The sequence below is a fragment of the Oncorhynchus kisutch genome, linkage group LG3, assembly GCF_002021735.2.
Source record: "Oncorhynchus kisutch isolate 150728-3 linkage group LG3, Okis_V2, whole genome shotgun sequence".
Taxonomy (NCBI): Eukaryota; Metazoa; Chordata; class Actinopteri; order Salmoniformes; family Salmonidae; genus Oncorhynchus; species Oncorhynchus kisutch.
The window spans coordinates 46,970,078-46,997,417 of NC_034176.2; the positions used below are offsets into that span (position 1 = coordinate 46,970,078).

Genomic DNA, 27,340 nt, shown 5'->3' on the forward strand with positions numbered 1-27,340 from the left:
AAGATTGCTGTAGCTCTGTTGGAATCCATTTTATAGATAACTTTGACACCTTCTGGAAACAGAAGATACTCTACAGGAATGACTGACCATGCACTATCAGCTCCAATGTAAATAACTTGAGCTGATAAGCTCCCAAGTTAAGCATTAAAAACAATCAAGCAACCCAGAAAAGTGCTAAAAATAGCCCATATTAACATATGTAGCCTAAGAAACAAGATTCATGAAGTCAATAACTTTCTTGCAACAGGTGACATTCATATTCTGACTATCTCTGAAACTCACTTAGATAATTCCTGTAATGATACAGTGGTAGCAATATATGGCTATGACATCTACCCAAAAAGACAGAAATGCCAGTGCTGCGGTCTATATTCAGAACCACATTCCTGTAAAGCTTAGAGACGATCTAATGTTAAATACTGTTGAAGTAATATGGCTGCAGGTTCATCTGCCTCACATAAAGCCCATTCCTGTGGGAAGCTGCTATAGGCCACCAACCACTAACATCAGTTCTGTGGCACTCACAGACAATATCTTTGCAGTTTTGGAAACGTCAGAGTGGTTTCTTTCCAAAGCTGTCAATTATATGCATAGTCGAGCATCTTTCCGTGACAAAATATCTGGTTTAAAACGGGAACGTTTTTCATCCAAAAATTAAAAGAGCGCCCCCTATATCGAAGAAGTTAAACCTTTGGGACACAGCTCGGACACGCATGAATACCCCACAAGACATACCACCAGAGGTCTCGTCACAGTCCCCAAGTCCAGAACAGACTACGGGAGGCGCACAGTACTGCATAGTGCCATGACTACATGGAACTCTACTTCACATCAGTTAACTGATGCAAGCAGTTGAATCAGATATAAAAACAGGTTAAAATACACCTTATGGAACAGCGAGGACTGTGAAGACACACACACCGGTACAGACATACGCATGCATTGTAAAATTGTTGAATGGTGGTATTATACATATTTTATTGTACATTTTGTATTGTAGATGTGTAGTGGTTTAATAGTGTTATATGATGTACTGTTTTATCTTTTGTTTTATATGCAATGTAAGTGCTTTAATGTGTTTGGACCCCAAGAAGAGCAGCTAATGGGGATCCCTAATAAATACAAATCCCTTATTGATATCACCTATTAAATCCTTAAATCAACTTCAATCAGTGTAGATGAAGGGGATGAGACAGGTTAAAGAAGGATTTTTAAGCCTTGACACAATTGAGACATGGATTGTGTATGTGTGCCATTCAGAGGATGAATGGGCAAGACAAAACATTGAATTGCCTTTGAATGGGGTATGGTAGTAGGTGCCAGGCACATATATTTGAGTGTGTCATGAACTGCAACACTACTGGGGTTTTCATGCTCAATGGTTTCCGGTGTGTATCAAGAATGGTCCACCACCCAAAGGACATCCAGGCAACTTGGCACAATTGTGGGAAGTATTGGAGTCAACATGGGCCTGCATCCCTGTGGAACGCTGTCGACAACTTGTAGTACATGCCCCGATGAATTGAGGCTGTTCTGAGGGAAAAAGGCGGTGCAACTAAATATTATGAAGGTGCTCCTAATGTTCTGTACACTCAGTGTAGATAGTCTAGAACCGGCAGGAATGTTGACTGAATGATCTGCTTTTTGCTATTTAGCGAAGAGGCATGACCTATTTCTAAAGAAGACCATTTTTATTCTCAACTTCTTAACTAACTTATCAATATGCTTTTTAAGAGATAGCTATTCTTCAATCCAGATGCCCAGAGGGGACACGATCAATGTGGGCACCATCCATTTCAAATTATTATTTTTTTAAATAACATATACTTGTTTTGACCTGTATTACGTACCAATTTCAGTTTAACAAAGGCTTTCTGCAAACAGTTGTGTATGCTATTGCCCCCACGGTTGGCCAGGATCTTTTGGAGCTCCAGTCTGCCTTCAGTTCCTTGCAGAAAGCCTTTGTTGAAGTGAAATTGATACTTTATGCAGGGATGTTATTTTCCAATTCAGGTAAAAATGTATCTGATGATTTATGCATATAGCCATTGGGTGGTGCCCCCATTAATCATGTCCCTGCTTATAAATATCTGGGCATCTGGATGCACTGCGGACAAGTCACCGGGAGAGACTCATTGAGGCCTGGTGACAGACAGAGTCTACATCACACGGTGTTGGCTCCCTCTGATGGACGTGCCAGGTCTCGTTGGGTCCTCTGGCCAAGACTAATTAAGGCTGATTGAGACTGGTGAGTAATCAAGGGGACAATTGCTCATCAGCCATATGGGGCCCATAAAGCTGCCAGGAGGGCAGCCACGGGAGGTTTGGAGGTGGTGAGAGGTTGCTACTGGATAGACATCCTCACGGCCTGCTAGAAGCGAGGAGCTTTGTGTTTTATCCCAGAGGGATAAACATTCCCCGGAGCCCAGAAGGCTGTATTCCGGAAGAGGTCTCCTGGATGAGACCGATCTGTGTAAATGTCTAGATCAAACAGTGTGGCCAAAAAATCTCCACGGATGGTTATCGGCATGGTCATATGCTCTTCAAGAGCACATTCACATTTTAGTACACAATTATCGATTTTATTACACAGTATGCCTACACATTAATAGTATATATTTAAAAAATCTAAGAAAATGCACTGAAACCAAAATACCTTTAGTTTTAGTGATCCTCTCAGCTCCGGCTCATTTTCAAGTCCCTCTGGAGGTTAGAGTCCTACAACATATCTAAACATGTATATCTAACCATGTTTTTTTTCATCTCTACATGTAGAGTCGGAGGTTTACGTACACCTTAGTCAAATACATTTGAACTTTTCCACAAGTTTTTCGCAATTTCTGACATTTAATCCTAGTAAAAATTCCCAGTCTTAGGTCAGTTAGGATCACCACTTTATTGTAAGAATGTGAAATCTCAGAATAATAGTAGAGAGAATTATTTACGTCAGCTTTTATTTCTTTCATCACATTCCCAGTGGGTCAGAAGTTTACATACACTCAATTAGTATTTGGTAGCATTGCCTTTAAATTGTTTAACTTGGGTTAAAAGTTTCAGGTAGCCTTCTACAAGCTTTCCACAATAAGTTGGGTGAATTTTGGCCCATTCCTCTTGACAGAGCTGGTGTAACTGAGTCAGGATGGTAGGCCTACCTTGCTCGTACACGTTCTTTCAGTTCTGCCCACCATTTTTCTATAGGACTGAGGTCAGAGCTTTGTGATGGCCACTCCAATACCTTGACTTTGTTGTCCTTAAGCCATTTTGCCACAACTTCCTGACTTATGTCTTAAGATGTTGCTTCAATATATCCACATAATTTTCCTCCCTCATGACGCCATCTATTTTGTGAAGTGCACCAGTCCCTCCTGCAGCAAAGCACCCCCACAACATGATGTTGCCACCCCGTGCTTCACGGTTAGGATGGTGTTCCACAGTTGCAAATGAGAACTTCTTCTCAACTGGCCTACCTGGTTAACTTCTTGGTGACTGGTGATTGAGTAGCTTGGATGAATAAGGTGCCCAGAGTAAACTGCCTGCTACTCAGCCATAAAAGCCCGAATATGCATATAATTAGTATATTTGGATAGAAAACACTCTGAAACTGTTTGAATGATGTCTGTGAGTATAACAGAACTCATATGGCAGGCGAAAACCTGAGAAGAATCCAACCAGGAAGTGGGAAATCTGAGGTTTGTAGTTCCTCAACTCATTGCCATTCCAACATGGGGTCATTTTGCACTTCCTACGGCTTCCACTAGATGTCAACAGTCTTTAGAATGTTGTTTCAGGCTTCTACTGTGAAGGGGGGCTGAATGAGAGGGTATTGAGCCAGGTGTCTGGCAGAGTGCCATGGGCTTGTGACGTGCGTTCATGTGAAAGTTACCTCGCGTTCCGTTGCTTTTCAACAGACAAAGGAATTCTCCGGTTGGAACATTATTGAAGATTTATGATAAAAACATCTTAAAGATTGGTTCTATACTTCGTTTGACATGTTTCTACGGACTGTAACGGAACTTTTTGGACTTTTCGTCCGACCTTTCCGCTGTACTTGCACGCGAGTCGTGAGTTTGGATTTATTTACCAAATGCGCTAACCAAAGGAGGTGTTCGTTCGCACATGAACTTTATCGAACAAATCAAACATTTTTTGTGGAACTGGGATTCCTGGGAGTGCATTCTGATGAAGATCATCAAAGGTAAGTGAATATTTATAATGCTATTTCTGACTAATGTTGACTCCACAACATGGCGGATATCTTTTTGGCTTGTTTGGGCTCTGAGCGCCGTACTCAGATTATTGCATGGTATGCTTTTTCCGTAAAGTTTTTTTGAAATCTGACACAGCGGTTGCATTAAGGAGAAGTTTATCTAAAGTTCCATGTATAATAGTTGTATCTCTTATCAATGTTTATTTTGAGTATTTCTTTAAATTGATGTGGCTCTCTACAAAATCACTGCACTACTGCTGAACATAACACGCCAATGTAAAATGAGATTTTTGGTTATAAATATGCACTTTATCGAACAAAACAAACATGTATTGTGTAACATGAAGTCCTATGAGTGTCATCGGATGAAGATCATCAAAGGTTAGTGAATAATTTTATCTCTATTTGTGCTTTTTGTGACTCCTCTATTTTAGCAGGAAAAATGGCTGTGTTTTTCTGTGACTTGGTGGTGACCTAACATAATCGTTTGGTGTGCTTTCGCTGTAAATCCTTTTTGAAATCAGACACTGTGGCTGGATTAACAAGAATTTTATCTTTAAAATTGTGTAAAATACTTGTATGCTTGAGGAATATTAATTATGAGATTTTTGTTGTTTTGAATTTGGCGACATACACTTTCACTGGCTGTTGGCGGGGTGGGACGCTACCGCGTCCGCAATTATTGACACCCTTGATAAAGATCAGTGATAATGACTGTATAAAATAAATAATTCAAATACTGATCTATATTGTATGCTCCAAAAAAAGTATAGTATTTTTATATAATTGCTCAGAGAAAGAGGTTTTTCTTTTTTAGAATTTGACCCCTTTTTCTCCCCAATTTCGTGGTATCCAATTGTTTTTAGTAGCTACTATCTTTTCTCATCGCTACAACTCCTGTAACGGGCTCGGGAGAGACGAAGGTTGAACGTCATGCGTCTTCCGATACACAACCCAACCAAGCCGCACTGCTTCTTAACACGGCGCCAGCCGCACCAATGTGTCGGAGGAAACATCGTTCACCTGGCAACCTTGGTTAGCGCGCACTGCGCCCGGCCCGCCACAGTAGTTGCTGGTGCACAATGAGACAAGGATATCCCTACCGGCCAAACCCTCCCTAACCCGGATGACGCTAGGCCAATTGTGCGTCGCCCCACGGACCTCCCGGTCGCGTCCGGTTACGACAGAGCCTGGACACAAACTCAGAGTCTCTGGTGGCACAGCTGGCGCTGCAGTACAGCGCCCTTAAACCACTGCGCCACCCGGGAGGCAGAAAGAGGTTTTGATTAACAAGTGATTGAGAATGTTACAGAGAGTCAAAGATTATACCTCATACTAATCTCCCTTGTTATTGGTAATGGTTAGAGAGCATGTCTTGGGGGTATGATCTTTGACCCTCTAACTTTTTAATTATTCATAATTCACAATTTATTCAGGATTATCCATAATCGTGGTAGCATGTAGAATTGTTTTGAAACATATTCTATATTTCACATAGGTGAAACCAATAAGAAAGAATCAGGATAACGATATAAACAAGGTAAGGGTGCCCTCCAGTGGTAACCAGTGGTAACCTATGGAAACACACTCAAAATAAAACAGAAACTGTGACAAGAATGGGCTTTAAGTGAGGCAGATGAACCTGTAGCCATATTACTTCAACAGTATTTAACAGAAGATCGTCTGTAAGCTTTAAAGGAATGTGGTTCTGAATATAAACAGCCACAACTCCACCTTTGGCATTTCTGTATTTTCTGTAGATCTTATAACCATGTATTTCTACCACTGTATCATCAAATGAATTATCTAAGTGAGTTAGAGATTGTCAGAATATGAATGTCACCTGTTACTAGCAAATTATTGATTTCATGAACCTTGTTTCTTAAGCTACATATGTTAATGTGGGCTATTTTTTTTACACTTTTCTGAGGTCTTTGAATGTTGTTCTTGCATTACTGGGAAGCTTAGCAGAGGTAGACATGCTTGGGTTATTTATGTTAGTGCAGGGTGAGCTGCACACAGTGGACTTACTGCTTGTGCACACCACCTCAGTCCTAACAGTATTTATCTGGTTAATAGGCATTACCACATGATTACCACATACAATAGCTGTAGGATCAGCAGAGGCAGGATAGTGAGATTGACATACAATAGGTTACTTACATTGTGTCTTTCAATGCCCCTGGTATAATGTACATTTGCTGAAGCATTATGACAACTCAGCGACACAATGGTAGGGATTAAATGAGCTGGGCTTGAGTCATTGACAAATCATTGTCTCAACACAGCCTTATAATGCTGTGAAAGGATCCAAGAACATACATTTTTGAATTGTTAATAAATGTTAAAACCACAGAGCTGCAATAGTCTTGTAGACAGTTACGGAGAGCTAAAAGTCTGCTGAACCATTCAATGTCATGATTTATGGCAGAGGGCCAGATATTATGTGGCATTCGTTGGTGTCAGGTAGAGACCCAATCAGTTCTTTAAAATCCATCTTCAGCTGTTCTGAGCTGCCCTTCATAATGTTATTCGACCCCAAGTGAACCATGACAGTATCAGCCCCCGTTGACTGACACACAGCCTCAGGAAGCAACGTGGTGATATCCTGAACGTTTGCCCTGGGAAGACACAAAGTCTTTGCCCCTGGTACAAATATATACCTCACCATCGAACTCCCTATCACAATAGCCAGAATGATCCTGCCTCTGCTGTGTCTCGAAGCTGATTGTGAGGCCAGAGCCACAGAACTCACCTGAGTAGAGGGCTGCTGAGACGTAGGCTGCGTGCAGGCTACAACAGCCAAACGGACAGAGCTCTGATCCAGAGACCACGGCCCAGCGGAGGGGGGCTGGGTGGTCAAGGCTGTGCCCTGGAGATTGATTGACTAGGACAGGGAGAGGTAGCTGGAGGGACATCCACAGCCATGGAGGGAACACCCAAGTCCCCGGCAGAAGACAGCTGGAACAGGGGCTCAAAGCGATTTGAAAGTTTTATGTCCGGACACGGGGAAGAAGGCAGGTGTGCCGAGAACGATTCTTCTCCTTCTTTCTGGTTCCGACGCATCCATTTACGCTCACCTGGAGTCAAACGACGAGCAGCCATTTTCTGGTTCTAGCTAGTAGAGGGGTGCAGTGGTGGAAATGTATCGTAGTCCAGGAAGGTCCCATTATGATCCTCTTGGATGTTTTGACAGGAAGCATTTGAAGATGCCGATAGTCTAATGGAATCCTTATTCAGTTCAAGCCGTTTGGTCAAATTTAAAATTGATTCATGAAGATGAATGATCTTTTCTTAATAAGCTGCATCAAGTTCAATACATTTTTTGTATTTTTCATAGTCTAAAATGACCACAGCACCCCCCTTGTCTGCAGGTTTGATTAACAAAGTCTTTCATTTGTTCATTGAGTGCCTGTTTCTTCTGTCCTGGTGAGGTTTTCTGAATATGGTTTGTTTTTCTCGTATATACAGGCACAACTTCTTGTATGACTAACCTACAATAGCTATTAACTGAGGAGTTGTTAACCATTGGACATAATTTACTTTTGGGAATAAAATGAGTAATAGTTATTTGTTGGGTCTCTAGGTTAGAAGCAGTATTTTGGGAAAACACATCTAAGTTCAATATTGCGAATTAATCTTTCGTATCAAATGGTTTGTCTGTACAGAGGCCCTTAGATAAGACTGAGACTTGAGCGTCATTGAGTTCTTTTCTGGAGAGGTTAATTACCACGTCCTGCTGTAGCTCCTAGTACCCTCGATACGTAAAGCTTACACGGTGATACTAGCGATAGCAGCATTGCAGGATTCCCTTTTCTCTCATGTTCTTATTTATAATCAAATTGACTCCAAAATGACACAATACATTAATTACCATACATTTCTATTGGGCAAAAAAATATAAAATAAGGAAGTAATCTGAAACACAACCAAAACTTACTGCAAATGCATCCAACAAGATTTTAGAGTCACAAGCTTGATGTCGTCAATGCGTGCCAGGAATATGGGATCAAATACAAAACATTTGACTACTTTATTTATACAAATCTTTAGACGTGTCAATCATTTTCACACTCCTAAGCATATTGCTTATTGGCTGGGCGGACACTGCGCACACACGCATGCCACACACACACACACACAGTGCAGGATATTCATCTAAAGTGGCTCTGTATCCTCTGAGTTTATGAAGACAGTTACAGGGAAGACTTCTTGATTCGGTGTCAAAATGCTGTTGAGGGCCCCCCTACATTTTCCCCGTGTACCCCGAGTATTTATCTTTGTGAGAGAGTGTGTGTGTGTGAGTGAAGGATTCACTTTTCTGTTTTTTAAGGTATTTTCTGATTTGATTTAACTGATAGAGATAGAGGATGACAGTGAGGAACGATAGAGATTGTGACAAAGGGCCTTATGCCAGATTTGAACCTATACACGTCTACCTACTGTAGACGTGTGTGCTGGAGGCTGCAGCATTACCGCTAGACCAGCCAAGCATGCTGACTCACTGTTTACATGACGCCGTTGTTGTTGCCATTGTGTGATTGACAATAGTGTGTCATTTTCTGCTTAGCTGTCTTGGAGTCTGTCTCAATGGACAAGTTCATCCCTGAGTCGCCTCAGAACAGCGAATCAGGAGAAGTCTCTCCCTGCCGCTCCCCCTCCACCCCACGACACTTCCGCTACAGGCAACCTGGAGGTAAATGTGTGAGCGTATGTTTGTGTGTCAGACCTGACACAACTACGGTTTAAACTGTGCTTCGTGGAAAGTAACTATTTATTTGGGGGGGATAAATAGTTAACTATTTGAATACAGATCTCAGAAAGTGATTACTTTTCGAAAACTATTGGATTTGCTGCCTTCAACTAATGGCAGGGCTGTATCTGGAACTGTATGTTGAAGATAGAAATATAATAAATAGCAAACACAATCTCCTATACTATTCCAATCTATATGACAGTCATATTTGATCTACACAATACTTTTTTGAACATTCTATATTTAACCTTTATTTAACTAGGCAAATCAGTTAGGAACAAATTATTATTTACAATAATGGCCTAGGAACAGTGGGTTAACTGCCTTGTTCAGGGGCAGAACGACAGATTTTTACCTTGTCAGCTTGGGGATTTTATCCACCAAACTTTGGTTACAGGCCCAACACTCTAACCACTAGGCTACCTGCCGCCCAATTCTCCTGGATGTCCATTTGTGTACATAATAAATTCAAACCGATTTATATTTTGTACAGATGAGTATCAAATCGATTTGTCTTTGTCACATGCGCCGAATACAACAGTATTCAATACAATTGTAGAGAGTGAAATGCTTAATGTTATTTTACTGCTGCTCTTTAACCATTTGTTTTTTTATTTAAGTGTTTTACTTATCTATTTCTTAACACGTATTTTTCTTAGAACTGCATTGTTGGTTAAGGGCTTTACAAGAGCAGCAGTAAAATAACATTAGCGGGGCTATATACAGGGGGTACCGGTACAGAGTCAATGTGTGGGGGACACAGGTTAGTCGAGGTAATTGAGATAATATGTAGGTAGAGCTAAAGTGACTATGCATAGATAATAACCAGAGAATAACAGCAACGTAAAGGGAGGGGATAGCCATTTGATTAACTTTTCAGAAGTCTTATGGCTTAGGGGTAGAAGCTGATAAGAAGCCTTTAGGACCTAGACTTGGCTCTCCGGTACCGGTGTGTTTGGACCATGATAGTTTGTTGGTGATGTGGACACCAAGGAACTTGAAGCTCTCAACCTGCTCCACTACAGCCCTGTTGATGAGAATGGGGGCGTGCTCGGCCCTCTTTTCCTGTAGTCCACAATCATCTCCTTTCTCTTGATCGCATTGAGGGAGAGCTTAGTGTCCTGGCACCACACGGCTAGGTCTCTGACCTCCTCCCTATAGGCTGTCTCATCGTTGTCGGTGATCAGGCCTACCACTGCTTTGTCATCGGCAAACTTAATGATGGTGTTGGAGTCGTGCCTGGCCATGTAGTTATAGGTGAAGAGGGAGTACAGGAGGGGACTGAGCACGCAACCCTGAGGGGCCCCTGTGTTGAGGATCAGCGTGGCAGATGTGTTGACCTACTCTTACCACCTGGGGGCGGCCCATCAGGAAGTCCAGGATCAAGTTGTAGAGGGAGGTGTTTAGTCCCAGGGTCCTTAGCTTAGTGATGAGCTTTGAGGGCACTATCGTGTTGAATGCTGAACTATAGTCAATGAATAGCATTCTCAGGTAGGTGTTCCTTTTGTCCAGGTGGGATAGAGCAGTGTTATGGCGATTGCTTCATCTGTGGACCTATTGGGGCTGTAAGCAAATTGAAGTGGGTCTACAGTTTTGAGAATTACACAAATATTAATTCCCACAAAGTTTGCTGCTTCAGTGTCTTTAGATATTTTGTCAGATGTTACTATGGAATACTGAAGTATAATTACAAGCATTTCATAAGTGTCAAAGGCTTTTATTGACAATTACATGAAGTTGATGCAAAGAGTCAATATTTCCAGTGTGGACCCTTCTTTTTCAAGACCTCTGCAATCTGCCCTGGCATGCTGTCAATTAACTTCTGGGCCACAACTGATGGCAACCCATTCTTGCATAATCAATGATTGGAGTTTGTTGTTTGTGGGATGGGATTAAGGTCTGTGGAGTTTCCTGGCCATGGACCCAAAATATCGATGCTTTGTTCCCCGAGCCACTTAGTTATCCTCCAAAAGGTGCTCCACCATGCTGGGAAAGGCATTTTTGTCACCAAACTGTTCCTGGAGGGTTGGGAGAAGTTGCTCTCTGAGGATGTGTTGGTACCATTCTTTAATCAGGCTGTGTTCTTAGGCAAAATTGTGAGTGAGCCCACTCCCTTGGCTAGGAAGCAACCCCACACATGAATGGTCTCAGGATTCTTTACTGTTGGCATTTTTATTTTTATTTATTTCACCTTTATTTAACCAGGTACGCAAGTTGAGAACAAGTTCTCATTTACAATTGCGACCTGGCCAAGATGAAGCAAAGCAGTTCGACACATACAACGACACAGATTTACACATGGAGTAAAACAAACATACAGTCAATAATACAGTATAAACAAGTCTATATACGATGTGAGCAAATGAGGTGAGATATAAGGAAGGTAAAGGCAAAAAAAGGCCATGGTGGCAAAGTAAATACAATATAGCAAGTAAAACACCGGAATGGTAGATTTGCAATGGAAGAATGTGCAAAGTAGAAAGATGGTAGCGCTCACCTTGTCTTCTCCGGACAAGCTTTTTTCCGGATGCCCCAAACAATCGGAAAGGGGATTCATCAGAGACAATGACTTTACCCCAGCCCTCAGCAGTCCAATCCTTGTACCTTTTGCAGAATATCAGTCTGTCAATTATGTTTTTCCTGAAGAGAAGTTGCTTCTTTGCTGCCCTTCTTGACACCAGGCCATCCTTCAAAAGTCTTCGCCTCACTGTGCGTGCAGATGCTCTCACACCTGCCTGCTGCCATTCCTGAGCAAGCTCTGTACTGGTGGTGCCCCAATCTCCCAGCTGAATTAACTTTAGGAGACAGTCCTGGCACTTGCTTGACGTCCTTGGGCGCCCTGAAGCCTTCTTCACAACAATTGAACTGCTCTCCTTGAAGTTCTTGATGATCCGATAAATGGTTGATTTGCAATATCCTTGCCTTTGAAGCTCTTTTTGTGCAAAGCAATGATGACGGCACGTGTTTCCTTGCAGGCAACCATGATTGACAGAGGAAGAACAATGATTCCAAGCACCACCCTCCTTTTGAAGCTTCCAGTCTGTTATTCGAACTCAATCAGCATGATAGTGATCTCCAGCCTTGTCCTCGTCAACACTCACACCTGTGTTAACGAGAGAATCACTGACATGTCAGCTGGTCCTTTTGTGGCAGGGCTGAAATTCAGTGGAAATTATTTTGGGGGATTCAGTTCATTTGCATGGCAAAGAGGGACTTTGCAATTATTTGCAATTCATCTGATCACTCTTCATAACTGTCACGGTCGTCCTCCTCTTCATTCGAAGAGGAGAGGCGAGAAGGATCGGAACACTGAAACACTGTACAAAAACAGTAAACAAAGTAACAACCGTGAAGCTAATGCGAGCTGCTCTGAAACAAGCCATCAACATAGACAATCACCCACAAACAAACAGTGCAACCCAGGCTACCTAAGTATGATTCTCAATCAGAGACAACTAATGACACCTGCCTCTGATTGAGAACCATACTAGGCCGAAACATAGAAATACCCAAATCATAGAAAAACAAACATAGACTGCCCACCCAACTCACGCCCTGACCATACTAAATAAATAGAAAACAAAGGAAATAAAGGTCAGAACGTGACAATAACATTCTGGAGTATATGCAAATTGCCGTCATACAAACTGAGGCAGCAGACTTTGTGAAAATTGATATTTGTGTCATTCTCAAAACTTTTGCCCACAACTGTAGGGTGACAGGTAAGGTGGAGGTGATATGATCCTTTGATATGATCCTTGACTAGCCTCTCAAAGCACTTCATGATTACAGAAGTGAGTGCTACGAGGCGATAGTCATTTAGTTCAGTCACCTTTGCCTTCTTGGGTACAGGAACAATGGTGGCTATCTTGAAGCATAGGAAGAGATTGAATATGTCCGTAAATACACCAGCCAGCTGGTCTGCGCATGTTCTGAGGATGCGGCTAGGGATGCCGTCTGGGCCTGCAGCCTTGCGAGGGTTAACACGTTTAAATGTCTTACTCATGACAGCCATGGAGAAGGAGAGCCCACAGTCCTTGGTAGTGGCCATGTCGGTGGCACTGTATTATCCTCAAAGCGGGCAAAGAAGGTGTTTATTTTGTCTGGAAGCAGAACGCCAGTGTCCGTGACGTGACTGGTTTTCTTTTTGTAGTCCGTGATTGTCTGTATACCATGCCACATATGTCTCATGTCTGAGCTGTTGAATTGAGTCTCCACTTTGTCTCTATACTGACATTTCGCTTGTTTGATTGCCTTGTGGAGAGAAGAAGTACACTGTATCTATTCAGCCATATTCCCAGTCACGTAACTTTTGCGCGAATGCTGCCATCTATCCACGGTTTCTGGTTAAGGTTAGGTTTTAATAGTCACAGTGGGTACAATATCTCCCATGCACTTCCGTATAAACTCACTCACCGAATCAGCGTGTACATCAATATTATTCTCTGAGGCTACCCAGAACATATACCAGTCTGTGTGATCAAAACAATCTTGAAGAGTGGAATCCGATTGGTCAGACCAGCATTGAATAGTTCTTAGCACGGGTACATCCTGTTTGAGTTTCTGCCTATAGGAAGGGAGGAGCAAAATGGAATCGTGGTCAGATTTGCCCCAAGGCAGGGTGGGGGGAGGGCCTTATATGCATCACAGAAGTTAGAGTAGCAGTGATCCATAATTTTGCCAGCGCGACTACCTCAGTCAATATGCTGGTAGAATTTAGGTAGCCTTGTTCTCAAATTTGCTTTGTTAAAATCCCCAGCAACTATAAATGCAGCCTCAGGATATATGGTTTCCAGTTTTCATAAAGTCCAGTGAAGTTCCTTGAGGGCCGTCGTGGTATCAGCTTGAGGGGGGATATACACGGCTGTGACAATAATCGAGGAGAATTCTCTTGGTCGGCATTTGATTGTGAGGAATTATAGGTCAGGTGAACGAAAGGACTTGAGTTCCTGTATGTTGCTACATTTACACCATGAGTCGTTAATCATGAAACATACACCATTCGCCCTTCTTCTTCACGGAGAGAAGTTTATTCCTGTCGGTGCGGCGTACAAAGAATCCAGGAGGCTGTATCGATTCCGACAGCATATCCCGAGATAAATATGTTTCCGTGAAACAGAGTATGTTACAATCCCTGATGTCTTCCCTCTTCGGGAAAGTCGTATTCCTGGTCGTAGTGTTGGTAGGTTGACACCGCTCTCATATATAATAGTTTTTCCCGGCTGTATGTAATAACCCTGAAGATTTTCTGGGATAACAATGTAAGAAATAATACATTTAAAAACAAAATACTGCAAAGTTTCCTAAGGACTAGATGCAAGGCAGCCCTCTCTGTCGGCGCCATTTTCTACTTCCTGAGCGCTCTTGAGCAGGTTTTCATCGAGATTATCTTTGTACTTTGCTCCGTTTATCTTTCCCTTGATCCTGACTAGTCTTCCAGTCCCTGTCGCTGAAAACCATCTGCGCAGCATGATGTTGCCACCACCATGTTTCACCGTAGAGATGGTATTGGCCAGGTGATGAGAAGTGCCTGTTTTTTTCCAGACGTGACGCTTGGCATTAAGGCCAGAGAGTTCAATCTTGGTTTCATCAGACCAGAGAATCTTGTTTCTCATGGTCTAAGAGTCATTTGGGTGCCTTTTGGCAAACTCCAAGCGCGCTGTCATGTGCCTTTTACTGAGGAGTGGCTTCCGTCTGGCCACTCTACCATAAAGGCCTGATTGTTGGAGTGTTGCAGAGATGGTTGTCCTTCTGGAAGGTTCTCCCATCTCCACAGAGGAACTCTAGAACTCTGTCAGAGTGACCGTCGGGTTCTTGGTCATCTGCCTGACCAATGCCCTTCTCCCCCGAATTCTCAGATAATTCCTTCGACCACATGGCTCGGTTTTTGCTCTGATAAGCACTGTCAACTGTGAGACCTTATGTAGACAGGCGTGTGCCTTTCCAAGCCAAGTCCAATTAATTTAATTTACCACAGGTGGACTCCAATCAAGTTGTCGAAACATCTCAAGGATGATCAATAGAAACAGGATGGACCTGAGCTCTGAATATTTTCCGATTGCACTGTAGATAATTATATTTCTGGGGTACAGAGATGAGGTAGTCATTCAAAAAAAGTCCATGCAACTTATTACGTAACTTGTTAAGCATATTTTTCTCCTGAACTTATTTAGGCTTGCCATATCAAAGGGGTGGAATATTATTGACAAGACATTTAAGCTTTTGTTTTGTATTAATACAAATATATATATATAAAACCATAGTTCCACTTTGACATTATGGTGACGGAAAATCTAAATTTCATCCATTTTAAATTCAGTTTGTAACATAACAAAATCTAGAATACGGCACTGTATTTGTTCATCATTTTGAAGCTGCAAAAGTGGTCTATTCTAACGTTGAGGTGATTCCATGTCCCTCATGTATTTAATTCTAGGCTATATTAAAATTAATACCTGAGAGCCTTCCAAACCATGTGCTAATGATCATATATTTAGACTAATTTAGTTTTTTCTTCATCAAATATTTGGCAGCCATCAAATATTTATTATTTTTGGTTTTCATATAGTACCATACAGTACCATTCAACAGTTTGGACACACCTACTCATTCAAGGATTTTTCTTTATTATGACGATGTTCTACACTGTAGAATAATAGTGAAGACATAAACTATGGAATAACCAATATGGAATCATGTAGTAAAAAACAGGGTTAAACAAATCAAAATATGTTTTGTATTTGAGATTCTTCAAAGTAGCCACCCTTTGCCTTGACAGCTTTTCACATTCTCTCAACCAGTAGTCATGAAGTGCTTTGAAAGGCTGGACAAGACATGCCGCCAGAGGTCTCTTCACAGTCCCCAAGTCCAGAACAGAGAGGTGCACAGTCCTACATATTACCATGACTACATGGAACTCTTTTCCACATCAAAGTAACCAGCAGTAAAATTTGATTTGAAAAACATATAAAAATACACCTTATGGAACAGTGGGGACTGTGAAACAACACAAACATAGACAAATGCATACAAACACACAATGTCATGCGCACTATAGACACATGTACACATGGATTTTCTGTTATAGATAAGTGGTAGTAGAGTAGAGGCCTGAGGGACCACACTTAATATGTTGTGAAATCTGTTATGATTGTATTATAATGTTTTTCAAATGTATGACTGCCTTAATTTTGCTGGACCCCAGGATCCAGAATAAATACTACATTCAAAATCTCCTCATTCCCATTCCCTCTGTCATTAAAAATCCTACAATGTGATTTTCTGTATTTTTTTTCTAATTTTGTCTGTCATAGTTGAAGTGTACGATGAAAATTACAGGCCTCTCTCATCTTTTTAAGTGGGAGAACTTGCACACGTGGCTGACTAAATACTTTTTTGCCCCACTATATATTCAAAAAAGTATTCCTACCCAAGGACACTTCAACAGGTGACTATCCCAGGAAAATAAAGAAAAGGAGAAGTCTGTGTCTGCATTGATCTGAATTTATTTTCAGGACAAAAGCACATTTTTCTTTATTTCCCTGGATAGTCAAATGTTGAAGTGTTTTTAGGTAAGGCATATGTTTTTGCATTAACAAATCTTAGAGTTAATTACCTGATTCCCTTTTTTGTTCAAGGTGGGCTGAAGTGTGTTTGGGTTAGCTTTCATTCCAGTGGTACATATCCTCAGTGGAGTGAATGTTTAGTGAGGCCAGATTCACATAGGATTATTTCCCTGTGACTCACACTTCATTTAAACAAGCCCAAGTCACTGGTCGGAGCTTCAGAGCCAGAGGAGCTCTGTGTGTGTGTGTGTGTGTGCACGTGTGTGTGTGCGCGTGTGTGTGTGTGTGTGTGTTGGTCAGACTGGTAACAGTTTTTCTTGGATTTAGCTTAATGCTGTTTGGATGACATTAAAGCAGCCCATATGTAGGGCAGCTGAGACAAGGTGACAGTATTGGACTGAATATTGTAGATTGTCTCAGACGGTGAAAGAAATGTTGGGACTGTGAACATTCTGTTAGCACAAGGTGGAAATGCTGTGTGTGCTTGTGAATGGATAACTTTTCTCTTTCTCTCTCTCTCTCTGTCTCTCTATTTCACTTTCTCTCTCTAGTTCAATCAGGGGAGAACTCTCGTTGTTCTGTTTCTCCTGCCTCAGCCTTTGCTATTGCTACAGCTGCAGCAGGACATGGCTCTCCCCCAGGTACACACACACACACACACACACACACACACACACACACACACACACACACACACACACACACACACACACACACACACACACACACACACACACACACACACACACACACACACACACACACACACACACACACACACACACACACACACACACACACACACACTCAAGCAAGCACACACACTAATTGTTCTCCTCTCTCCACCAGTGTTTAATAACTCAGAGAGGACATGTGATAAGGAGTTTATCATCAGAAGAGCTGCTACTAACAGAGTCCTCAACGTACTTCGACACTGGGTCTCAAAACACTCCCAGGTCTGTACACACTGTGTATGTACAGTACCTGTGTTAAGTATTCAGATTCCCTGACTTTTTCCAAATTTTGTTAGGTTACAGCCTTATTAAAAAAATCTACACACAATATCCCATAATGACAAAGTAAAAACTGGTTTCATAAATGTTTGCACCCAAAAAATATATGTCACATTACATTTACATAAGTATTCAGACCCCTTACTCAGTACTTTGTTGAAGCACCTTTGGCAGCGATTACAGCCTCGATACTTCTTAGGTATGACACTACAGTACCTTGCAAAAGTATTCACCCCCTTGGCATTTTTCCTATTATGTTTCATTGCAACCTGTAATTTAAATGGATTTTTATTTGGATTTCATGTAGTGGACATACACAAAATAGTCCAAATTGGTGAAGTGAAATGTAGAAAATAACTTGTTTCAAAAATTCAAAAAAATCAAAAACGGAGAAGTGGTGTGTACATATGTATTCACCCCCTTTGCTATGAAGCCCCTAAAAAAGATATGGTGCAACCAATTATCTTCAGAAGTCACATAATTTGTTAAATAAAGTCCACCCGTGTGCACTCTAAGTGTCACATGACCTGTCACATGATCTCAGTATAGGAACACCTGTTCTGAAAGGAGTCTGCAACACCACTAAGCAAGGGGCACCACCAAGCAAGCGGCACTATGAAGACCAAGGAGCTCTCCAAACAGGTCAGGGTCAAAGTTGTGGAGAAGTACAGATCAGGGTTGTGTTATAAAAAGTATCTGAAACTTTGAACATCCCACAGAGCACCATTAAATCCATTATAAGAAATGGAAAGAATAGGGCACCACAATAAACCTGCCAAGTGAGGGCCACCCACCAAATCGCACAGACCATGCAAAGAGGTCATTAAATCAGAGAGGAAACAAAGGGACCAAAGATAACCCTGAAAGGAGCTGCAAAGCTCCACAGCGGAGATTGGAGTATCTGTCCATAGGACCACTTTAAGCTGTACACTCCACAGAGCTGGGCTTTATGGAAGAGTAGCCAGAAAAAAAGCCATTACTTAAAGAAAAAAATAAGCGAACACGTTTGGTGTTCGCCAAAAGGCATGTTGGAGACTCGCCAAACATATGGAAGAAGGTACTCAGGTCAGATGAGACTAAAATTTAGCCTTTTGGCCATCAAGGAAAATGCTATGTCTGGCGCAAACCCAACACCTCTCATCACCCCGAGAATACCATCCCCACAGTGAAGCATGGTGGTGGCAGCATCATGCTGTGGGGATATGTTTCATCAGCAGGGACTGGGAAACTGGTCAGAATTTAAGGAATGATGGATGACGCTAAATACAGGGAAATTCTTGAGGGAAACCAGTCTTCCAGATATTTGAGACTGGGACGGAGGTTCACCTTCCATCAGGACAATGACCCTGGGGGGGGGGGGGGGCATGCTCAATTTTCTGTCTTATTTCTTGTTTGTTTCACAATAAAAAATATTTTGCATCTTCAAAGTGGCATGTTATGTAAATCAAATGATACCAACCCCTCCAAAATCCATTTTAATTCCAGGTTGTAAGGCAACAACATTGGAAAAATGCCAAGGAAGGGGGGTGTATACTTTTGCAAGCCACTGTACAAGCTTGGCACACCTGTATTTGGGCAGTTTCTCCCATTCCTTTCTGCAGATCCTCTCAAGCTCTGTCAGGTTGGATGGGGAGCATCACTGCACAGCTATTTTCAGGCCTCTCCAGAGATGTTTGATCAGGTTCAAGTCCAGATCCTGTCTGGGCCACTAAAGGACATTCAGAGACTTGTCCCGAAGCCACTCCTGTATTGTTTTGGCAGTGTGCTTAGGGTTGTTGTCCTGCTTTGCCCCAGTCTGAGGTCCTGAGCGCTCTGGAACAGGTTTTCATCAAGGATCTGTCTGTACTTTGCTCCGTTCATTTTTCCCTCAATCCTGACTAGTCTCTCAGACCCTGCCGATGGAAAACGTCCCCACAGCACGATGCTGCTACCACCATGCTTCACCGTAGGAATAGTGCCAGGTTTCCTCCAGGCGTGACGCTTGGCATTCAGGCCAAAGAGTTCCATCTTGTTTCTCATGGTCTCAAACTCCAAACACGCTATCGTGTGCCTTTTACTGAGGAGTGGCTTCCGTCTGGCCACTCTACCATGAAGGCCTAATTTTTGGAGTGTTGCAAGAGATGGTTGTCCTTCTGGAAGGTTGTCCCATCTCCACAGAGGAACTCTAGAGCTCTGTCAGAGTGACCATCTGGTTCTTGGTCACCTCCCTGACCAATGCCCTTCTCCCCTGAATTCTCAGACAATTCCTTCGACCTCATGGTTCGGTTTTTGTTCTGATATGCACTGTCAACCGTGGGACCTTATATAGACAGGCGTGTGCCTTTCCTGAGTCAAGTCCAATTAATGTAATTTACCACAGATGGACTCCAATCAAGTTGTCGAAACATCTCAAGGATGATCAATGGAAACAGGATGCACCTGAGCTAAATTATCATAGCAAAGGGTCTGAATACTTATGTAAATAAGGTATGTGTTTTTTATTTGTAATACATTTGTAAACGTTTCTAAAAATCTGTTTTTGCATTATGGGGTATTGTGTGTAGATTGAGGGGAAAAAAGTGTGTAGATTGAGGAGAAAAAAGTAAAGGGGTCTGAATACTTCCCGAATGCGCTGTATCCTCCAAACAACGGCTTCTCGGGCAATATCTCTTAAATGTGTGTGTGTGTGTGTGTGTGTGTGTGTGTGTGTGTGTGTGTGTGTGTGTTGTTTAGGACTTTGAGATGAACAGTGAGTTGAAGATGGGAGTGATCTGTCTACTAGAGGAGATACTCAGAGATCCAGACCTATTGCCACAGGAGAGAAAAGCTACTGCTAATATACTAAGGTACACACAAACATGCAGGCATGGACAAACACACGCACTCAAATATGAACACATGTACACACACACATACACACAAGCAGCTACTGGCCACATACACTATATATACAAAAGTATGTGGACACCCCTTCAAATTAGTGGATTTGGCTATTTCAGCCACACCCATTGCTGACAGGTATATAAAATCGAGCACACGGCCAAGCAATCTCCATAGACAAACACTGGCAGTAGAATGGCCTTACTGAAGAGCTCAGTGACTTTCAACGTGGCACTGCCATAGAATGGCACCTTTCCAACAAGTCAGTTCATCAAATGTCTGCCCTGCTAGAGCTGCCCCGGTTAACTGTAAGTGCTGTTATTGTGAAGTGGAAATGTCTAGGAGCAACAACAGCTCAGCCACGAAGTGGTAGACCACACAAGCTATCAGAACAGGACCGTCAAGTCCTAAAGTGCGTAGCGCGTAACAATATTCTGTCCTCAGTTGCAACACTACCGAGTTCCAAACTGCCTCTGGAAGCAACATCAGCACAGTAACTGTTCGTCGGGAGCATTATGAAATGGGTTTCCATGGCCGAGCAGCCGCACACAAGCATAAGATCACCATGCGCAATGCCAAGCGTTGGCTGGAGTGGTGTAAAGCTTGCCGCCATTGGACTCTGGACCAGTGGAAACGCATTCTCTGGAGTGATGAATCACGCTTCACCATCTGGCAGTTAGACGGACAAATCTGGGTTTGGGGGATGGCAGGAGAACGCTTACCTGCCCCAATGCATAACTGCAAGTTTGGTGGAGGAGGAATAATGGTCTGAGGCTGAGTTTCACGGTTTGGGCTAGGCCCCTTAGCCCGAACACTACAGCATACAATGACATTCTAGACGATTCTGTGCTTTTAACTTTGTGGCAACAGTTTGGGGAAGTCCCCGCAGCAATGTTCCAACATCTAGTGGAGTACCTTCCCAGAAGAGTGGAGGCTGTTGTATCAGCATATGGGGACCAACTCGCTGTTAATAGGACTGGGATCGGATGCCTGTCGTTGGTTTCATTACTATCTAAAGGATAGAAGTCGGAGCCATTGGAGTTGGTAAAAGGCGTCCCACAAGGTTCTATACTTGGTCCATTGCTGTTCACTCTCTACAAAAACAATATCGTTGATGAGATAAGTGTTAATCTATATGCTGATGACACATGTACTCTATCGCTTCAACGGCTGTATTGACCAATCAGGTTAAATGTTTCTGCAGTACCCTTTCTCTGGATGAGCAGGAAGCAGATGCCCAGCTGAGGATAGAAGACATCCTTCAGATGGTGAGAAAACTCCACTATCCAGCAACCCCTCTCATTTACTCACAAACCTCTCTAGGTAAGACATGGGGTGTATTCATTAGTGCACACCGTAGTAAAACAGAACACATTTTGCAACGAAAACAAGCCTTTCATGTTAGTCCCTAACCGTATTGTCCCATTTGATTCTGATTGGTTCCTAGTGATCATTGTAGTTAGGACATTCCTCCTTTCTCATTCACCTTAGCCCTGGTGAACTCTGCCCCCTTTGTACGGAACTGATACCTCTTCTGAATTTGCCAGAGAAGCAGTCCCCTGCTACACTTCATCTTGGTAAGAGTGTCTACACTCCCCAGATAATCAACCCCTGATAAGTCCCCTCTAAACCCTTAGCACCATCCAGTAGAGAGATTCCAGTCAGAGTTCTGTCCTACCTCATCCTACACCTCTCTCCATCAATCACGTCACCCACCTTCCTCTTATTTATTTTACCTTTATTTAATGAGGCAAATCAGTTAACTTGACGGTTAACAATGACGGCCTTCCCCCTGTCCAAACCCTAACCCGGACGACCTTATAATGTACAGTAAACGGAGACCTGTGATTGGCTTAGTTAGCTATATTTTAGAAGTTTTAGTCTTTGATCAGATAGGTTAACTAAATAAATAAGTGAATTGTTTGCCTCACAGTTAGCCAAGATTCCTACAATTGTTTACAGTTAGTTAGCAATTGCTTCTACACTATTTTGCTCGGTACAATAGCGCTGACGTGTCAATAATAACCTGTCGCAAAAATGACTGTCTCCAGTTGTGTTTAAATATTACCACTGTGACACTGGATATTTTTGCTCCCCTCTCCCTCCATTGGATGGGAAACTGCCCTCATGTCTGTCTGCAAACTGATCCGTTCACTTACACATTAAGGGTGGGTTGCACCAAAATGGATGAACTCTTAAACTGGGTTAAATAATGTTGGTGCACAAAACTTTAAACCTAGTTTTAAATGAATACCATACTGAAAAAAAATATAAACGCAACGTTCAACAATTTCAACGATTTTGCTGAGTTACAGTTCATATAAGTAAATCAGTCAACTGAAATAAATAAATTAGGCCCTAATCTATGGATTTTACATGACTGGGCAGGGGCGCAGCCATGGGTGGGTCTGGGAGGGCAATAGGTCCACCCACTGGGGAGCCAGGCTGACCCACTGGGGAGCCAGGCCCAGTCATTCAGAATTAGTTTCCCCCCCCTCCTCTGACGATCCCACAGGTGAAGAAGCCGGAAGTGGATGTCCTGGGCTGGCATGGTTACATGTGGCCTACGGTTGTGAAGCCGGTTGGACGTACTGCCAAATTCTCTAAAACGATGTTGGCAGCTTATGGTAGAGAAATAAACACTACATTCTCTGGCAACAGCTCTGCAGTCAACATGCCAATTGCACGCTCACTCAAAACGTGAGACATCTGTGGCATTGTGTTGTGTGACAAAAACGTATATTGTTCCCAGCACAAGGTGCACCTGTGTAATGATCATGCTGTTTAATCAGCTTCTTGATATGCCACACCTCTCAGGTGGATGGATTATCTTGAGAAAGAATAAAATGCTCGCTAACAGGGATGTAACTATTTGTGCACAACATTTTTGGGATCTTTTATTTCAACTCATAAAACAAGGGACCAGCACTTTCATGTTGTGTTTATATTCAGTGTTCAGTGTAGTTAAATTGAATCCGTCTTCTAAATGTTATTTAAGCTTTAAACCAATATGAAATGTAATCTATTTGCTCCATTGTTTTAAAATCAAATTTAAAAGTAGTCTCTTGACGCCCTCTGTTGGCATTTTCTAAGCAACATATATTGAAAATGGCCTTTATTAACTATAAGTCCTACAAACATATGTTTAGTACTGTTAGAAAGGTAAAAACCATGGGATTCAGGAACACCATGACAATTACAGAACAAGTGCATCAGCAGGGGAAAAAAAGTATAAATAAATATTTGTAAAAATGTTTTTTTTGGGGGGGTGGGGGTTGGGTTCCCGAATAGTCCCCATGTAGGGGAATAAGAGATTTGAAAGTCTAGGTTTGAAATAAAATGTCACTAAATATCATTTCAAAAGGATACAAAAAAACAACACAGACATGTTTGTAAAACTCAACTAGCCAGTTTACTAATTTGACATAAAAGTGCAATTCATTTCACCATTGGCCCTAAGTGAACACCCACTTTGATAGCTAGCAAGCTAGCAATGATTAGTGCTGATTTGTTTCCATAGAAATAGAATAAGAACACATTTATATGGTGAAGCCATTATGACACGTGTCACTAATCATAGAGGGCTTACAGTTGTGTCACAAATCACCTAACAACCGCACCAGTCACCATGTTGGAAGACCAAAATCAATCTGTTGGAAGTTCTCCAATCGTCCACATGGCTGGCTGCATTTTGCTACCACTGGAATCTTCGGGAAGATTGCAAATTATTTCGTTTTTCTAAGGAGCCAGAAAACAGAGGCCCCTTTTCAAGTAAGTAAATATATTTTTAAATGATCAAAATCAATGTATTATTAGCTAGCTAGCTTGCTACAGAACGTTAGTGTGCAGGCTAACTCAAATGAGCTGCTAATGTAATGTTAACTAACTTTACATACTGTATAGCTGGCTAAGTGGATAACATTTCACCAGTTTGCTAACTTGATATTAGCTAGTCAGCTAGCTATCTTGATGTATTTATCATTGTAAGTCTAAATGAATTTGTAGCTAGGTAGCTAGCTAACAGCCATGGAAGAGGGTGAATGGATAGGCTGTTTCTTTTGTGATGCTTTCTGTCCTCTGATACAGAGAGATGTAAAGCAGATGAAGAGATCCCAATGAATGCCCCAAGAGAATAAGGGTACATCCTTGTATACCATGGATTGTATATGTACCTATGTTAGCACATTTTGTGAACAAAAATACAGTTTAAGTCACACAAAATGTAAACTCAGCAAAAAAGAAATGTCCTCTCACTGTCAACTGCGTTTATTTTCAGCAAACGTGTAAATATTTGTATGAACATAACAAGATTCAACAACTGAGACATAAACTGAACAAGTTCCACAGACATGTGACTAACAGAAATTGAATAATGTGTCCCTGAACAAAGGGGGGTCAAAATCAAAAGTTACCGTCAGTATCTTGTGTGGCCACCAGCTGCATTAAGTACTGCAGTGCATCTCCTCCTCATGGAATGCACCAGATTTGCCAGTTCTTGATGTGAGATGTTACCCCACTCTTCCACCAAGGCACCTGCAAGTTCCCAGACATTTCTGGGGGGAATGGCCCTAGCCCTCACCCTCCGATCCAACAGGTCCCATTGTCTTCAAAGCGAGCAAAGAAGTTGTTTAATTGGTCTGGGAGCAAGACGTCGGTGTCCACAACGGGGCTGGTTTTCTTTTTGTAATCCGTGATTTACTGTAGACCCTGCCACATACGTCTTGTGTATGAGCCGTTGAATTGCTCTACTTTGTCTCCAAACTGGCGCTTAGCTTGTTTAATTGCCTTGCGGAGGGAATAGCTACACTTGCTTGTATTCGATCATGTTTCCCTTTTTTGTTTTGCGCGGATGCTGCCATAATGTCAGGATGAGCCTGCAGGTAGGGTACCACATGAGGGAGGAGGATGTCTTCCCTGTAACGTACAGCGTTGAGATTGCCTGCAATGACAACAAGCTCAGTCCAATGATGCTGTGACACAACGCCCCAGACCAAGACGGACCCTCCAACTCCAAATTGATCCCACTCCAGAGTATAGGCCTCGGTGTAACGCCCATTCCATTCGACGATAAACACGAATCCGACCATCACCCCTGGTGAGACAAAACCGTGACTCGTCAATGGAGAGCTCTTTTTGCCAGACCTGTCTGGTCCAGCGAAGGTGGGTTTGTGCCCATAGGCGATGTTGTTGCCGGTGATGTCTGGTGAGGACCTGCCTTACAACAGGCCTACAAGCCCTCAGTCCAGCCTCTCTCAGCCTATTGCAGACAGTCAGCACTGATGGAGGGATTGTGCGTTCCTGGTGTTGTTGTTTCCATCCTGTACCTGTCCCACAGGTGTGATGTTCGGATGTACCGATCCTGTGTAGGTGTTGTTACACGTGGTCTGCCACTGCGAGGACAATCAGCTGTCCGTCCTGTCTCCCTGTAGCGCTGTCTTACTGTCTCACAGTACGGACATTGCAATTTATTGCCCTGGCCACATCTGCAGTCCTCATGCCTCTTTGCTGCATGCCTAAGGCATGTTCACGCAGATGAGCAGGAACCCTGAGAGTCAGTAGAGAGGCCTCTTTAGTGTCCTAAGTTTTCATAACTGTGACCTTAATTGCCTACCTTCTGTAAGCTGTTAGTGTCTTAACGACCGTTCCACAGGTGCATGTTCATTAATTGTTTATGGTTAATTGAACAAGCATGGGAAACAGTGTTTAAACCCTTTACAATGAAGATCTGTGAAGTTATTTGGATTTTTACTCATTATCTTTGAACAACAGACTCCTGAAAAAAATATGTTTCTTTTTTTGCTGAGTTTATAAACCTATTAGAAATGGAACAGGCCAACCCTGCTGGGTGTGCATGCTTCTGTTCCAGCCCAGCACTAACACACCTGATTCAATGTATCAAACCTAATTAGTTATCTTCTTATGGGTATGTGGAACGCTACCATCCCACCTGGCCAACATCCGGTGAAATTGCAGAGCGCCAAATTTAAAAATAGAAATACTCATAATAAAATTCATAAAACATACAAGTGTTATACATCGGCTTAAATATGAACTTCTTGTTAATTCAACCGCGGTGTCAGATTTCAAAAAGGCTTCATGGCGAAACCATAACATGTGATTATCTGACGACAGCGCCCAGCACACAAAATATTACAAACAGTTACCAGCCAAGTATTGGAGTTACAAAAGTCAGAAATAGCGATAAAATTAATCACTTACTTTTGATGATCTTCATATGGTTGCACTCACAAGACTCCCAGTTTCACAATAAATGTTTGTTTTGTTTGATAAAGTCCCTCTTTATATCCAAAAACCTCTGTTTTTTTTGGGCGCGTTTTGTTCAGTAATCCAATGGCTCAATGGCAGTCACAACAGGCAGATGAAAAATCCAAATAGTATCAGTAAAGTTCATAGAAACATGTCAAACAATGTTTATAATCAATCCTCAGGTTGTTTTTAGTCATAATAATCAATAATATTTCAACCGGACAATAGCTTCGTCAATATAAAAGAAAAACAAGAAAGATGTGCTCTCGGTCGTGTGCAGCAAACAGGTCTGGGGACTTCTCAGGGTCCACTCATTCAGTGGTCTTACTCCCTCATTTTTCAGAATACAGGCCTGAAACAATTTCTAAAGACTGTTGACATCTAGTGGAAGCCATAGGAAGTGCAATTTTAGTCCTAAGTCATGGGATACTGTATAGGCATTCAATATAAAACTACAAACATAAACAAATCCCACTCCCTGGATGGATTTTTCTCAGGTTTTCGTCTGCCATATCAGTTCTGTTATACAGACATTATTTTAACTGTTTTGGAAACTTTAGAGTGTTTTCTATCCAAATGATATGCATATCCTAGGTTCTGGGCCTGAGTAGCAGGCAGTTTACTTTGGGCACGCTTTTCATCCGGAGGTGAAAATAGTGCCCCCTGAGGTTAA

General features: G+C 42.2%; 1 protein-coding gene across 1 annotated transcript in view; it reads left to right on the forward strand.

Annotated features, from left to right (window-relative positions):
• Positions 1 to 27,340, forward strand: part of rasgrf2b (Ras protein-specific guanine nucleotide-releasing factor 2b) — a 156,269-nt gene that overhangs the window by 104,460 nt on the left and 24,469 nt on the right. The window contains exons 17-21 of the mRNA XM_020475983.2: positions 8,778 to 8,903; positions 17,080 to 17,169; positions 17,378 to 17,484; positions 20,254 to 20,366; positions 21,605 to 21,668. Coding sequence (XP_020331572.2) covers positions 8,778 to 8,903; positions 17,080 to 17,169; positions 17,378 to 17,484; positions 20,254 to 20,366; positions 21,605 to 21,668 — 500 coding nt within the window. The remainder of the gene's footprint in view (positions 1 to 8,777; positions 8,904 to 17,079; positions 17,170 to 17,377; positions 17,485 to 20,253; positions 20,367 to 21,604; positions 21,669 to 27,340) is intronic.